General features: G+C 40.4%; 1 protein-coding gene across 2 annotated transcripts in view; it reads right to left on the reverse strand.

Moving 5' to 3' along the window:
- ror2 (receptor tyrosine kinase-like orphan receptor 2) overlaps nt 1–16,883 on the reverse strand; it is a 346,535-nt gene that overhangs the window by 63,370 nt on the left and 266,282 nt on the right. For both annotated transcript variants that reach the window (XM_067983246.1, XM_067983245.1), the window contains exon 6: nt 10,853–10,930. In XM_067983246.1, coding sequence (XP_067839347.1) covers nt 10,853–10,930 — 78 coding nt within the window. The remainder of the gene's footprint in view (nt 1–10,852; nt 10,931–16,883) is intronic.

The raw sequence follows: 16,883 nt of genomic DNA on the forward strand, positions 1-16,883 counted from the left end.
GTGTTAGTGAGGGATCACTTTGGGACCAGTGATCATAATTCCATTAGTTTTAAGATAGCTATGGAGAAGGATAGGTCTGGCCCAAAAGTTAAAATTCTAAATTGGGGAAAGGCCAATTTTGATGGTATTAGACAGGAACTTTCAGAAGTTGATTGGGAGAGTCTGTTGGCAGGCAAAGGGACGTCTGGTAAGTGGGAGGCTTTCAAAAGTGTGTTAACCAGGGTTCAGGGTAAGCACATTCCTTATAAAGTGAAGGGCAAGGCTGGTAGAAGTAGGGAACCTTGGATGACTCGGGAGATTGTGGCCCTAGTCAAAAAGAAGAAGGAGGCATATGACATGCATAGGCAGCTGGGATCAAGTGGATCCCTTGAAGAGTATAGAGATTGCCGGAGTAGAGTTAAGAGAGAAATCAGGAGGGCAAAAAGGGGATATGAGATTGCTTTGGCAGATCAGGCAAAGGTGAATCCAAAGAGCTTCTACAAATACATAAAGGGCAAAAGGGTAACTAGGGAGAGAGTAGGGCCTCTTAAGGATCAACAAGGTCATCTATGTGCGGAACCACAAGAGATGGGTGAGATCCTGAATGAATATTTCACATCGGTATTTACGGTTGAGAAAGGCATGGATGTTAGGGAACTTGGGGAAATAAATAGTGATGTCTTGAGGAGTGTACATATTACAGAGAGGGAGGTGCTGGAAGTCTTAACGCGCATCAAGGTAGATAAATCTCCGGGACCTGATGAAATGTATCCCAGGACGTTATGGGAGGTTAGGGAGGAAATTGCGGGTCCCCTAGCAGAGATATTTGAATCATCCACCGCGACAGGTGAGGTGCCTGAAGATTGGAGGGTAGCAAATGTTGTGCCTTTGTTTAAGAAGGGCGGCAGGGAAAAGCCTGGGAACTACAGACCAGTGAGCCTGACATCTGTAGTGGGTAAGTTGTTAGAGGGTATTCTGAGGGACAGGATCTACAGGCATTTGGAGAGGCAGGGACTAATTAGGAACAGTCAGCATGGTTTTGTGAGAGGAAAATCATGTCTCACGAATTTGATTGAGTTTTTTGAAGGGGTAACCAAGAAGATAGATGAGGGCTGTGCAGTAGACGTGGTCTACATGGACTTCAGCAAAGCATTTGACAAGGTACCGCATGGTAGGTTGTTACATAAGGTTAAATCTCATGGGATCCAAGGTGAGGTAGCCAATTGGATACAAAATTGGCTTGACGACAGAAGACAGAGGGTGGTTGTCGAGGGTTGTTTTTCAAACTGGATGCCTGTGTCCAGCGGTGTGCCTCAGGGATCGGTGCTGGGTCCGCTGTTATTTGTTATTTATATTAATGATTTGGATGAGAATTTAGGAGGCATGGTTAGTAAGTTTGCAGATGACACCAAGATTGGTGGCATTGTGGACAGTGAAGAAGGTTATCTAGGATTGCAACGGGATCTTGATAAATTGGGCCAGTGGGCCGATGAATGGCAGATGGAGTTTAATTTAGATAAATGTGAGGTGATGCATTTTGGTAGATCGAATCGGGCCAGGACCTACTCCGTTAATGGTAGGGCGTTGGGGAGAGTTATAGAACAAAGAGATCTAGGAGTACAGATTCATAGCTCCTTGAAAGTGGAGTCACAGGTGGATAGGGTGGTGAAGAAGGCATTCAGCATGCTTGGTTTCATTGGTCAGAACATTGAATGCAGGAGTTGGGATGTCTTGTTGAAGTTGTACAGGGCATTGGTGAGGCCACACTTGGAGTACTGTGTACAGTTCTGGTCACCCTATTATAGAAAGGATATTATTAAACTAGAAAGAGTGCAGAAAAGATTTACTAGGATGCTACCGGGACTTGATGGTTTGACTTACAGGGAGAGGTTAGACAGACTGGGACTTTATTCCCTGGAGAGTAGGAGGTTAAGGGGTGATCTTATAGAAGTCTATAAAATAATGAGGGGCATAGATAAGGTCGATAGTCAAAATCTTTTCCCAAAGGTAGGGGAGTCTATAACGAGGGGGCACAGATTTAAGGTGAGAGGGGAGAGATACAAAAGGATCCAGAGGGGCAATTTTTTCACTCAAAGGGTGGTGAGTGTCTGGAACGAGCTGCCAGAGGCAGTAGTAGAGGCGGGTACAATTTTGTCTTTTAAAAAGCATTTGGACAGTTACATGGGTAAGATGGGTATCGAGGGATATGGGCCAAGTGCAGGCAATTGGGACTAGCTTAGTGGTATAAACTGGGCGACATGGACATGTTGGGCCGAAGGGCCTGTTTCCATGTTGTAACTTCTATGATTCTATGATTCAATAATACATTTCTCTCCTTCCATCTAGGCAGCAGTTAAAATGTGCAGTTTGCTTCAAAGTTGTTTAGATCTGAATGTAACCCAAATATATAATATTTGGGTCAAAATCCTGGAACTCCCTTCCGAACAGCACTGTGGGAGAACCTTCACCACACGGACTGCAGCGGTTCAAGAAGGCGGCTCACCATCACCTTCTCAAGGGCAAATAGGGATGGGCAATAAATGCCGGCCTCGCCAGCGATGCCCACATCCCATGAACGAATAATATATATATAAAAAAAGTTACCAAGGACAATATGTTGGAACCAGAGATCCCAATCCACAGGAGGATAACAGAAGAAAAACATGCTGAAATTATTCTCCATGGCTTTCAGAGTACCATTGAAGAAGGGTGGCATTGTGTACAAAGCATTGCTCACCCCAATTCTTAACCAGATTGTGAAACCTCAGTTTGTGCCATCAGCCAATCTTACTCATAAAAACAGACTGCAAGATCCTGGCCAAAATACTGATGATGGAGAACATGGTAGGCTGGTATATGGAAGTATGGTTTATTTAAATCAAGAAGGGACTGACAGCTGTAATGCCAGAGACATTTGTAATGTCACTAACAACCAACAAGCTTGATTTCCCTGCTGCAGCAATGCCTCTCGGAAACATTTATGAATAACTAGGAGTGGACTTGTTCCACACACTCCTGGCAGAATGAATCTTCAACCGGTATTAGGACTAGGATTGTATCTCAGTTGCTCAGCTATTTAGACACACTTAGTTACAATGCCCATCAACCCATTATTAATTGAAAAGGCACGGGGATAGGGCAAGACATTAGGACTAAGTGAATATCTTTTTCAGAGAGTCGGCACAGATGTGATAAGCCGAATGGCCTACTTCTGTGCTGTAAAATTCTATGATTCGTCCTGGCAGTTAAACTGTCCATACCAGTAAACCCGATTGATTCAACATTCCCTCAGGGCTTATCTACTCAATTACATTTTAGGTAGGTATCTGAGGAGATCTTTACCAGAAAAGCTATAATGAAACAGATTTCCAGGAAACAGCCATGGCCAACATAGTAAACTTGGTCTTGACCACCTTCAAAGATCCTTTTTCAGTCACCGTGGAACAGCGTGGTGATCTCAATTATATCACTAGCAATTTCCCTTGGTCATTATGTCCTAAGGCATAAAACTAAATAAAATACAGCACTAATTTGCCAAATTTTACTCAGATAGCTGGCATGGGAATCCTAAGATAATGTAAATTGTATTCTTTGTTTGAGAGGTGAGGGGGGGTGGTGGGGAGGAGGGTTTGTGCTATGCAGAGGGAGCTTTAAGATGTGTGCTATATCTGGTAAGTAACTATTTGGGGTCTCAAAGTGGAAAAGTGTTTGTTCGTTTAACTATTTTTTCCAAAACAGAAAAATGTCCCAGGATTGTCTCTTTATAATCACAGGCAAGGCCAATTTCAAAGAACATTGAATTTTGAAGTGATGTACAGTTTGAATGATGGAAGAAGCTCTTCAGATGAGCGACCAGCAGTTCCTTCTAGCCCCACAAATTTACGCAGAAAAATCTAGTGCCCATTTTCTGAGAGGCCTTCAGAGGTCCCTTTAAGGACTGCTGCTAAGGCTGCTCATGGCCTAGTGCCAATGGGTGGAACGAGCATGGCACACGCTCAGCCCATTGGTACTGAAAGCTACAACTAGGGTAGGACTATATATATGGCTTCTGCCTTCTTCGGGCAGGAGCGCAAGCTGCCCATTTGCAGGCTCATCTGAAAATTGCATCAGGCAGGCCTTGGGTGGCCAGCGGGCTAATGAATTTTAAGACATTTCAACTGCCAGCTGCCCCATTTTCCAACGTAAACCGGACAGGTGTCAATTGAAAATCATCCCCATATTGTGAGATTACCACAAGATTGTGACCTTCTGAAAAAGAATCCAAAATTACTTGATGAATGGTCTTGATATGGAAATAATGGTCAGCCCATGATAGTTCAGCAAATGGTTCTATTTCATTTTGAAGAATGTGTATCTAGGTTGCTGCAGGTTATGAAACTTGGCCCAGCAACACCCAAGTACTGGTGATCACTGGGCCATCCTTCCTATCTTTGGCATTGGTGGAACATTGCAATCCCACTATAAAACTACCCGGAAAATACAGTGCAAAAGGGGAACATGAGGCTCGACAGTAATATGGAGCCCATTTGATCAGATGACCAAGTTTTACATTTGGGAACTGAAGGGCACTTTATAGCCCAGAGGGAATATTGTCTGCATTGGGTGTTTGGGTGGGAAGAAAGAAAGGGGATTAGACAGATATGTAGGTTTCTTTGTGTGTGCAAATGAAATTATAACAATAGATCATAATGCAAATGATTGCTAATCACTTCAAATATATACTCTTCTTTATAAACTAAATGAGACTGGTTTAATTAGAAAACAAATTCATAATTTGTGCCAAATTTTACCTTTCAAGATTGAAGTGAAATAATTTGGAATCATCCACATTTTTGGCACATCCAAAATAACAGCTCACCTTTTCTAAAGCCTTCGTCACCAAGCTCCCAAGTTCCACACTAGAAAAACTCCAACTCAGCCAGGACTCTGCTGCTCACATGCTATCCCACATACAATCCAACTCACCTCTCACCCCAATTCTTCTGATCTCTATTGGTTCCTCATCCCTGAGCAAATCAATTTCATAAATTTTCCTCCTCATTTTCACAGATATTTAATCAGCTATCGCAAAATATTATTTTGGCAAACAGAGCTTAAATGATCAACACAAATCAGAATACAACCAAAGCTATTGCTTACAAGAACAGTCCTATCTGTCATCCAGTGATTATGGAGCATGACATTCTCACTGCAAAATCTGATCATAGTGTTCTCATGGAATTGAAACCCCTGTCAGTTAATCAGTGAATACTTGGGTACAAAGCTGAAAAGCCAGACAGGAAGCATTAGGCCATTGTTTTTAAATGTTAAAAGGTCAACTGGAGCAATTTTGTGGTGAGACAACTTTCTTTTAGAAATATAACATCCATTCATCAAAGATTCTGAAAATCGATTTAGATAATAGTCTAACAAAAATGTTACAGTACAATTGAAAGGAGCATTTCAGAACTCAATTAATTATGGATGGAAAATTCAAACTTTTTCCAGAATATAAAACAAAATTGGTATCATTTACTAGACTGCCCTCTAATTTTTTTCACCATTTTGTACTCTTAAAAGCTAAGTGCACTCTACCAGAGGATACTGCAATAATACTGATGGCATTACTACAGACACATCAATGACCTACCTCAAAAAGTTGCTTTCTTGCAGTGAGATTTATCACATCAGAATGAGAACATGCAGCACTCCTTATGATCAGCATTAACAAGGAATGTAGAACTCTTCTGACTTCGCTACTATATGGATTTTCACATCACATCCCTAGAATTGCTTCTAACTTGGTTGCTTCCAATACCAATTCAATGGTAATGCAATATTGTTTTATTGATTCTATAAACAGGTAGAGAAACTATGACCCTCCAGATATATCACATCAATACCACTGTTTACACTTCTGTCTGGTTCCTGAGGTCAGCAGATAATGCGCAGGTGAACACACTTGCTTTGCACGTTATAGTGCTTCAGGTTCCTGTGAAACTTGGAGCACTGGTAAACACATTCAGATCTGCACAGATGCATGGTACAGCACATATGTACCCATGCAAGCATGGTGCTGCTGCATATTTCAGAGGGGGGGCTGGAGAGCCGAGCACACATTGTCAGTATAAACTGAGGCACATTGATCAATGTTGCTATCATAAATTGGGACTTGTACTCGTAACACTGGCATTAAACATTTGTTCATTTCATTTATTGGTCCCATTTGCGCCCATCAATAAAAAACTTCTATAAATGGTGACAGAGAGACATGCAAACATGGTGGAGAAATGTCACATATGGAACTAATTTCTCACACAGCAGGACTATTTTCAGCAATCAAGCTTTTCTTACCTTTCGTTCTATAATCCATGCAATGATTCATCATGTAAATCAAACTAATACTCCCCCACTGGGTTATCTATCTTTTCCTCTAGCATACTATATGAAGCTCTTAACAACATTTAATCAAAAACCTGACACATTTATCTGTCTACTTCCTGACTAAATTGTCAAGATTTTGTAAAATAAAGTTGAGAAAATGATTTATTTTAGAAGTGGCAAAATGTTTTATGCAACCTCTTCTGTTTCCTGCGTTGTTTTAATGAAGCTGAAACTACTTCATGCTGCTAGTTTGTGGTTATGCCTGCAGACAAAAATTTTACAGTCTTACCAGTTAGTCAAAGGGGAGATATAATTGCAAACCATTCTTGGAATACTTTTTAAACCAAAAAAGGCCATAAAATTTCAGCAAATGTCGATTCACATGTACCTGGAACGAACAGTGCAGCATAGCAGAGCTCCTGCATATGTTACAGTATTGGACATTGCCTAAGGTTACGATATAAGCAATTGGGAGACGCATTAGAAGGAATGTTCTTTAAATAAGGGAAAGATAAGGAAGGTGTCAAATATTCTATAGAATCTGCACATCTAATTCTCCATCACCTAAACATATAGGAGTAAAAATCCCATAGCACTGCCGTACGTGCAGCAGGTTGGAACATCCGCATGACACTCTGACCTCCAACAACCCCGTCCCAAATACTAGGTATGGGTTTATTTTAATAGGAGTAGGTACCCATGCCTATACTAATGCAGCAGGGGCACCGACCCATCGAGACAGTGCAATTTCGGAGTGGTAGGGGGCTCCTCTAATAGGAGGAGGCACAGGCCCAGATAAGGCCAAAGAAAAATGTTTTTTTTTAAATTCCCTCTCCTCTCAAGGAGGAGAGAGGCCACAATGCAACAGTTATTAATCCCTCTGGGATCCTTCACCATTTGATTCTTCTGTGCTGGGGCCCTTACTAGGCCCAGAGCAGACACAGGTCCTACTGGACATCATGGGTATTTCTGATGGAATTTCTGGGGTAGCCTGGGAACACCCCAGAGTACTACAATAAGGTAAGTGGAGCAGGCAGAAGCAGCTTTGTGTTCTGACTCCCGCCCAGCCCGAATCATCTTGAAATTACGCAGAAATGATTGGGCAATTTCTGGATTGTCTGCTTCTTATTTACAACTTACATGTGTAAACAATTTTATTATGGTGTATAACGGTTTTAACCACGCCAAAAATCTTAAACTACAAGTTGTATAGAATGTAAAAGCTGAAAACTGATTTGATGACTGAGTAAACACATCACATTTTGAAATATTCCACACTCAATCCCTGTTGAGTTCTGATCCACGGTGGGGCAACAGAATCAGGCTTGCCTGTGACTGGCCCCGTCCGGTATTCCCAGTTGAATAACCCATTTGGGCTCAAAAATAAAGAATGGCCGCTTGGTTGTGTTACTTGAAGAAAGCTGGTGCTTGTGGAACTATATCCCAGCACAAGGCAGTATTTTCCGTAGATCAGCCGGAAACGGAGAGAGGAAGAAAGAAAAATAAACTGAGAATCATTTGGCATTCTCAAACTTTTCTGGAATGTTAGATCTAAACAACCTTAATTGTGACTGGCTGATACTCCATTTAGAAAGAAAAGACAAAACTCTCAGGTATCCAGGAGATGATGAGAAACAGAATTTTTATATGACTTCATCTAGGCAGTGTCACTTATTTTTCAACCATTTCAAATTCTTCCCAGTGAACATTCAATTCATTTTGCACAGGCTCCATAACCTCTTGTTCATCTCTAAAGTACTTCCCCGGTTACCCAGCCCCAGTCCTCAGGAAAAATACAATCGGCCTTCAATTCCCTTTAAAACTGCATAGTCCTGGATACGAAAACATTTGATAACATTTGAAAATTAACTGTGCATCACTTTCTATCATAAAAGATATCCTGCACAAATAAAGATTATGCTGTGTGATTTAAGTGATTATGCAGATTTGTACATAAAGAAAGGTTATACAAACACATGCAGGAAGATAATGCCTAGTGCCTTTTCAATGGCAGATGGTGGAATGTAAAGATTTTATTTAATCTTTAGTGCCATGTGGCTGGGTTTAAGATCCAACTGAACAACAGCCTGTGGTCCTGGCCATTACCATATAATTAATTGAAATCTACCCTCCAAAAATGTACAATGAAGAGGTCCAAAAAGAAATTTGATCTGCAAAACCCAGGCCCATTTAACCAAGTCTGCTCACTTCAGGCAATTCAAGAGACTCAATGCAATGTGAGAGGGAGCGGACACAAAGAAAATAGAATAGAACGATACTGAAAAATGAGCAGCAGCAGAAAATGTATTCATTATACGCATTGCCTGATGATTTGAAACCATTCAGGGTACACAGAGGCTGGTAAAGTATGTAACATTTAAAAGTATGCAGAAAAGCCCAAATATTAACAATACATTTTAAATTTAATTGAGTTACCACGTTCAGAATTTTAGATTTTTGTTTTTATATTGACCCACATAACTAAAACTTCATCTTACTTCTGTGATTGATTGACATAATTTATTCTTGTTTGGGTTGGCATGGTCTGTCCTCAACAAATTCTTCATCCCCATTAAGAGGATTTTCATTACATTAGTTATGTAGTTGAGAGGTTCATTAAGGAACTAGATGTAAAAAATAAAAGTTAAGATAAAAAAAGTGAAATGAATATATAGTGGAAGCAAATCCAACAGTAACTTTCAAAAGGGGAATTGGATATATACTTGAAAAGGAAAAAAATACAGGGCTATTGGGGAAAGAGCAGGGGGATAGCTCAATGGGCAGAATAGTCTCCTGTGCTGTAAGATTCTATGATTCTAATACACATCCTTTATATGTGAACTTGTAGTATAAATAAAATGTCCTACAGGAAAGCATTTGTGTTATTATTTTGCTTTAAAATTAAATGTATGTGTTAAAGGAGACACAACTCACAAAACATTAAGGAGCTGAAAATCCATGGCCCTTCCAGCGCACTCTGCCTTCTTCAAATGAGGTCACTGATGAACGAAAGGGCGAGGCTAGGGATGGAGTCTTCCAGGCTGGGAGCTTCCTCATCCTTGGCTTGGCGAAGTATTGACAGGCTAGTGTGCCAAATGAGACCAGCCCGCTGAACAATGAATATGGGGCCGACCTGGGAATCCAGGTCTAGGTCAAAGCCTGAGCCCTCCAAGATTTGTATAAAGGCAATAGATAGGTACATTTCAGTAATCTAGTGGTGTGGGTGACCTCCTTTGACTCCTCAAACTTTGGTGGGGTCACCGGCAGGCAGGTCTCGGCATTTGCTCTGGGATCAAAGGCCTATGGGTTTTTGGTCCCTAAGTTTTTAAAAGAATATAGTCGATCTCCCATGGTATTGCATGTGGGAAGTCAAGACCAAGTGCAGTCCTCCAATGAAGTGGGGTTAGAGACCGGATAATTGGACCAGCCTGTGCAGATATAATTCAGTATGCATTTTAAAGTAAAGTACACCGGTGAAGTGGGGTTAGAAGGTGGGTATATTAGACTAAGGCGTGCAGTCATAGTTCAGTACTCATTTTAAAATCACACATTCTGCTCTTGTTTTAACAATTCCATTATAAATTCCTATGTCCTCATTTATAATGGAAACTGCCTATGTAAACTATCATGCTATAATTACAGCTCCTGTCAGCGGTGGGAGGAAGGAACAGTGAGAGGAGGAAGAGAGAAAGAGGGGGAGGTATAAAAGGAGGGGAGAAGAGGAGGAAGGTAAAATAGATGAGGGGGAAGGGATAGTTGGCATGTTGCCCAAGAGTCTGATTGGAAGAATACTCAAGGCCAAGGGTTCAATCAGGGGTGAGGATGGAGGACAGCAGTGGTGACCAAGAGGCCGACCAGCAGTGGCAGTGAACAGGATGTAGAACTAGGCAGCAATGCTGGCTAGAGACAGGAGCGTAGGAGAGGCAGAACAGGTTTTACTGCCACGCTAAAACATCAGGCGGCGTATAAAAATCTACAGGAAATAAACATTTAAGGTATATTTTATTAAAAAAAAAGTTGTGGCCAAATTGTATAATTGTTTATGACTGTATGACAAATTTGCATATGAATTATGCCTAGTAAACATGGACATCGGAAATCATAATAAAAAGTTGACGCAAAAAGTGTGAGAGAAACATGACAAGAGGATGTCCAATGGTACAATAGGACTGCACTTCAAAAGTAATTTAATTGCTGTAAAGCATTTCAGGATATCCTGAAGAAGTGAAACATGCTAAATAATTGCAAGGCAATTCTTTCCTTGACCATTTGAACAAAAGACTATGGAGCACATGCAATGTGAACTGCTTTTATTTATCAGAAAAATGATTGTACAGCCAGCTAGTAGTTTTTTTGTGCAAAACCCACAAGGCTATACTGAATTTCCAATTTTCCTTCCCTCAATTTGGGAATGCACTGTATGGAAAACCTGCATTCTTACCACTCCAACGCACAGGAAACTAGCTAATTTCTCATTTTCTAACTTTGTCGTTAAAAAAAAAACTCTTACCTTTAGCTGTAGGCAAAAGACTGTGCTGTTCTCCTCTAGGTCCAATGGAGCCAAGTGGATCAGACCGGTGAGCTTCATCTAGAAGTAAAATTATTGATCATAAAAAAAATCTACCAGAACTGTACTATAATGATCAATGCGTAGCGTTCTCCCAATGGCTCAGCAAACTTGGTGAATATTGATAATGGGGGCATCATATCCAACCCTGATCACAATCCAATCACCCTTGTTGGAAGCACCCATGTGTGGATGCTGGGTGAGAACATGATTAGGCTTGGATGTGATGCCCGATTGTCACTATTCACGGTCAAGGCTCATACATGAACAACAGGAATTTGGATGAGATATGGTAACTGCACCAATGAGGGAGAATGAATGTGTAAATAATTTATACAGAATGCTGTCATTCAAATGTACAAAAACACAGGAAATAAAACATTTACCAATGTAGTTCTTTCCTCCTGTGACAGTGGTACTAAAAATGACTTGAATGCGTAATATAAAAAATATAGACAAGTCAGAAACACATGTTCCTGAAATCTTAATTATAGAATTTACTAGCATGTAATTTACCTTTAGTTCCAAAATATGGCAATAATTATGGCATTTATATCTGCACTTCAGAAAAGATGCCAACAACTGAACTTTTTACAAAATTAACTTTAGCTTAGACAAATACGGGAAATATTTGGATCAACCACATGGCAACAATCTGCAGAAAGTAGCCTGGATGAAACAGTGCAATGAACAAGGGTGGCCAATAAAAGTGAAGAAGTGAACAACGATTCCTCCAAGCTGTAATAACAGTATTTGGTTACTTGTGCAAAATGCCTTCTCTCCAGTATGATTCACATTTCCTCTATGCTTTTCAACTACAGCTGTAGTTTATCATTAATACTGAAAAATGTATAAATATAACTACAAACTGCAGGGTTTCTACTGCATGCAATTTATTATGCAAAGAATATGATTTATTAGTACAGCTGAGTCCCTACTTCACATAAAAGTCTTATACAAATATTCATTATTTTGATGCAAGTTCAAAGCAGCTTCCTCATTTCAAAATAGGTATACATAAGTTTTTAAAAATCCTTCCATTTCAGTCCTATTTCTATGTCCATCTCTCTGTAATCCTGGAGTGATCTGTGGCTGAGAGGCTAGACCACCACTGTACACATTCATTAAGTATCCAATCCACACTACCATATTGTTTCCCTTCCTTAATGCAAAGGTATTGGGCTACCCTTCCACGAGTACCAGTCATCCTCCACTACCTCACCAACATGGTCATACTTCATGTATGATCCCAGACAGTGAGTGTTGACAGGTTACTCGGCCACAGAGAGCACCACAGCATAGCCCAATCTCAGAGCCCTCGATTCCAGAACTATCATTGTGCCGTCCAACATCTAATCCCAGACGAGTCAAAACTTTCTTCAATTCAACATTAGCAAGACTGAAGCCATCCTATTTACCTCCCAACAGAAATGCTGTGCCTCATATGTCAATTCCATCTCCATCCCAGGCTGCATGATTCCTATGTTAACAAACTCCTTGTGCTTTTCAACTCCAAGCTAAGCTTAATAAAACCAAATTCAGTCCTGCCTAGACTGCCTTCTTCCACCTTGGGATCATCACCCACCTTTGCCCTTCTTCATCAAGCTACAGGGGCCCCTTCAGCTCCATCCCACACAAAAACAAAACTAATTCAGAACATTGCAGCCAATATCCGATCCCTCACAAAGTCACACACTCCAGTTCTCCCTGTCCTCGCTGACTTACAAAATGCTTATCCTCACCTCACTCCAAACTACCTTGCATCCTGGCACGCACTTTCCGCTCTTGACTCTAGTCGAGAGTGCATACTCCTCCCCACAATGTCGACTCGAGTTAGTGGCAAAGCCATCAGGTACAGGCTCCTGCAACAAATTCTCTTTCGACACGTTTTTGCCATTTACATAGAATGTTACAGCATAGAATCAGGCCATTTGGCTCACCAAATCTGAGCAATTGTTTATCTTCACATGAACTACCTAGTCTGATCCCACTCCCCAGCTTTCTCCCCATACCCTTTAATATTCTTACTTTCAAGCAATTATCAATTTTTCTTAAAAAAAGGAAATTAGATGGACTTTGCTTCAACAATATCTGCGGCACAGAATTCCACATTCTAACCACCAATGTGTAAAGAAATATTTCTAACATCCACATTCATTCATTCTCGTAATTATTTTAAATTTGTGCCCCCTTGTTACCATGTCAACCATCTTGTCCCTTCAGCCTGTACCACCATTCAATTAGTTCATGGCTGATCTGTACCTGAACTCTATTTGCCTGCTTTTGATTCATATCCCTTGATACCCTTACCTATCAGAAATCTATCCATCTTACTCTTGAAAGTTTCAATTGACCCAGCATCCACAGACTTTTGGGAGAGAGAGTTCCAGATTTCCACTACCCTGTGTGAAAAAGTGCTTCCTGATTTCATTCCAGTGGAAACAATCTACTGCTGTTTACCTAACAAAACCCTCCATTATCTTGAAGACTTCTACTACATTACCCCTTAACCTTCTCAGCCACAATGATTTAAAAAAAAACAATTTTTCAAGTCTCTCTTCATAACTGTAACTCATCCTGGTGAATAAACATTGCACTTTACTATCACTTTTAAAACCTTCCTATAAGAAAAGGTGCCCAAAACTGTACACAGCACTCCAACTGGAACCTAACTAAGATTTTGTACAAATGAACTATTCCCTCTCTCCACCTTTAAAAGCCTCATCAAAACTTAATTCTTCGACTGTGCCTTCAGTCACCTTCTCACCACCTGCCACTCCACCTGGAAAGTGCCTTGGGATGTTTTGTCACATGAAAGGCAGTCTATAAAGGCAAACTGAAGTTGCTGTCCACACAGGCAGACTTCCAGATAGTGATTGGGACCAGTGATTCGACTGATTTTCCTCTCCTTATTTGTAGGCAAATTCTGAAGCAAACTGCAGCTCCCAATCAGCATCTCTATTTGATCAGTGAAATCAGCATACATTAGGGATACAATATGGGACCTTCCTGTTCTAAATGGTGCAGTTACTCACTGCCCTAACCACTTTAATTGAGTCATTAGAAAGTTACTACACCACCACTATGTAAGTATCATTGTTAACATATAAAGAAGTCCGTAGCCACTTCACAGACAGATGTATGGAAAATTAATACCAATCCAGGAAAGTGAGCATCAGCAGGAAGGCGATAATCACCCTCCAACTAGCAAATCAGTATCTTCCCCTGATGACATGGCCAATATCAGGAACTCCATTATTGCATTGTTTTTTTAAAAGACGGCTGCTTGCATTCAGTCTAATTGTTCCAACCCAACACCTTTCCCCAACAAAAATTGCAGCTGTTTATTGCTAAATTCTAGATCTCTATGGAAATGTCAGATTGCATTCTGACAATACAGGTATTCTGGCAGGTTTGCAATTAGTTTCTGCTCTTTGTTACCAATATTTTCAGCCTCTTTAGTCAGTCAGACTTATTGAGAAAAATGTTTTTGGTCTTCATAATAAAGACAATTGAGGCTTACCTGAAAAGTGGAGCAAAAACAAGTATGTCAAACTATTTTTTGTTTTAAGAGTAATATAACACTGACCACAAAGTGAAGTTATATTTGTCAAAATGACTGCTAAATTAGTCCAGGGAAAATATGCAGTTTAACAAAAATAAAGACAACTATATTCATATGGGATGCATGATGGTGATCACTGACTCGCCAGGAAATGACACTGGACCCAATAATTCAGTTAAGCTGACTAGCCAGACAGCAGTCTACAAACACACTGGTTTAAAAATACAAGACCAGCTCATTGGATGGCTTATCATGATAAACCACTGCTCCCAGTTCTGTACATTGTCTGCAACAAATATTAACTCCAATATACCTTTGATGTTAAGCTTTCTGTGAAATGGGACACACCAGGGCTGCATTTATATGACCATTTTTGTGCACACACAGTGGTTTGGGTGCATACCACTATAATAGTAGCAGAATAACAAAAGACAATGGAGCGCAATAAAATTTAGAGGCTGTGACACCCCACTCCAGGAGACTGTCTCAAACCAGTTTGAGTTCCCAAAGAGTGCTGTGCAATTACAGCACGGGAGGAAGTTTAAATTTGGTGTATTAATTGGTGTGCTTATTCTCTGTCTTGTATTCAGTACAGATCAGGCTGCTGTACTGTTTATCTGATGGTAGTTTCTACCTCCTCCCAACTTTCTCCTCTCCTGAAGGCATCAGGGCTGGGCTGGGTTACAATTCCACGGGCATTGACTATCCTCCAAGACCTCTTGCCCAAGTGACCATTTCTCACGTGAACCTAGGCACCACGGGGAGGTCAGGTTAGTAGGCTATTTGACCATTGGGGGCATCACAGATAAGCCAGATCATTTCCAGGCATGCTTTTTCTAGCACAACTTCAGTGAATAGAAAACAGGGAATGGGTATGCTGGCTGGTTTTCCCCTCTATAATCTGGACATCAAGACTAAGTTTTTGCACCTCTGCTACCATATTATGTAGCTGAAATCATATTACTCAATGTAAAACTGAAATCAAACCGGAGACCTTAGCTCATGTGTGCCAAGGCACAGTAGGAAGCAGCAGGGGTAGGAGAAGTTGGAGAGGTGAAAGGCATTTAAATTATAGAGGTTTCCCAGTTTAGCATGTACAAGTGCTTTAGGGGATTCCACATAAGGCCAATTCCAAGTCATAGCAGGAAAATGGCTTTTCTTTAGCATGGAAATGGGGTTGGTTGGGGTGGCAGCAGCCTGGTGGTGGAGGTGGAATAGGGAAGCTTAGTTGGCAAAGTGGGAAAGGGATCTGAAGCTAGAGGAAGAGGAGAGAGGATGCTGCTTTTCAGTAGGTCTCAGGTGGCTGGTGCTGTGGAATACAATGCCACCTATCTTGGAAGTATGGATATCAATATTAGAGGTGGCCTTCGGATCTAGGAAGGGGGCCTGACTGGCACTTGCAAGAAATGCATGCTATTTGCAAGACTTTTAATGATAGATATTGTCCAGATTGTGTGACATAATAGAAATTGATAGATTTTTTTAAAACATAGAATTATTGATGTCCTGTAGCCTTGCTCATGAAAATTTTTTGATGTTGTTGGAATTGAGTAAGCCTCAGCTGCCTCAAAATCTTAGAGCTGATTTGGTCCTAAATTGACTCCTACATTTCTCCCAAAATACAGGTCTTCAATATTAGTTAAAATTTGTGGATTTTTAAATATTTACACAGTTACTTCAACTTGCTTATTTAACCTTTCAGTTACAAATTTTAAATAGTTTGGGTTATTTTAACTTACTTAAATGTTTAGTTTTGCTTGTAGAGTTATAATGTCGGCCTTCTATTTTTGTTATGGAATGTTATACTTGGGTATATTTGGTTTTGTCAGTTATATGGTTGGCAGGGACCAATCATAACATTATGTTCAGAGACACTAGTATAGATTTTACATTTTTATCATAATTAGCTGAAAGATGGTCCAACGTCATTCATCCAAACACAAAGCTGAGCTGTACAGTAATATAAAAATGCACTAAAGGAAAAGAAAAACAAGTCCAGGTAGAGTACGATGGCAACCTACATTCTAATCCAGTACTGATTTACCAGGGTCTCTCCTTTAACAATCAAAGGCTGACCTACAATTTTAGAAATTCTTTGTTGAAGCATTTGTCACACCAGGTAACAAATGTAGGTTTCCTTCCCTAAAGGACATTAGTGAACCAGTTGGATTTTTACAACAATTCAACAGCTTCATGGTTACTTTTACGAATATCAGCTTTTCATTTCCAGATTTATGTTTTTATAAACAGAATTCAAATTCTCAAACTGCCATTGTGGGCTCTGAACTCTCATGCTCTGGATTAACAACCCAGTAACATAACCACTGGACTATTGTACCTGTACCATGTGCAACACTGAAGCCTCATGTGACTGGCTGCAACTTGCACTCCAAAGCTTCCTTCAGTTTC

The sequence above is a fragment of the Heptranchias perlo genome, chromosome 4 (genome assembly GCF_035084215.1).
Source record: "Heptranchias perlo isolate sHepPer1 chromosome 4, sHepPer1.hap1, whole genome shotgun sequence".
Lineage (NCBI taxonomy): Eukaryota > Metazoa > Chordata > Chondrichthyes > Hexanchiformes > Hexanchidae > Heptranchias > Heptranchias perlo.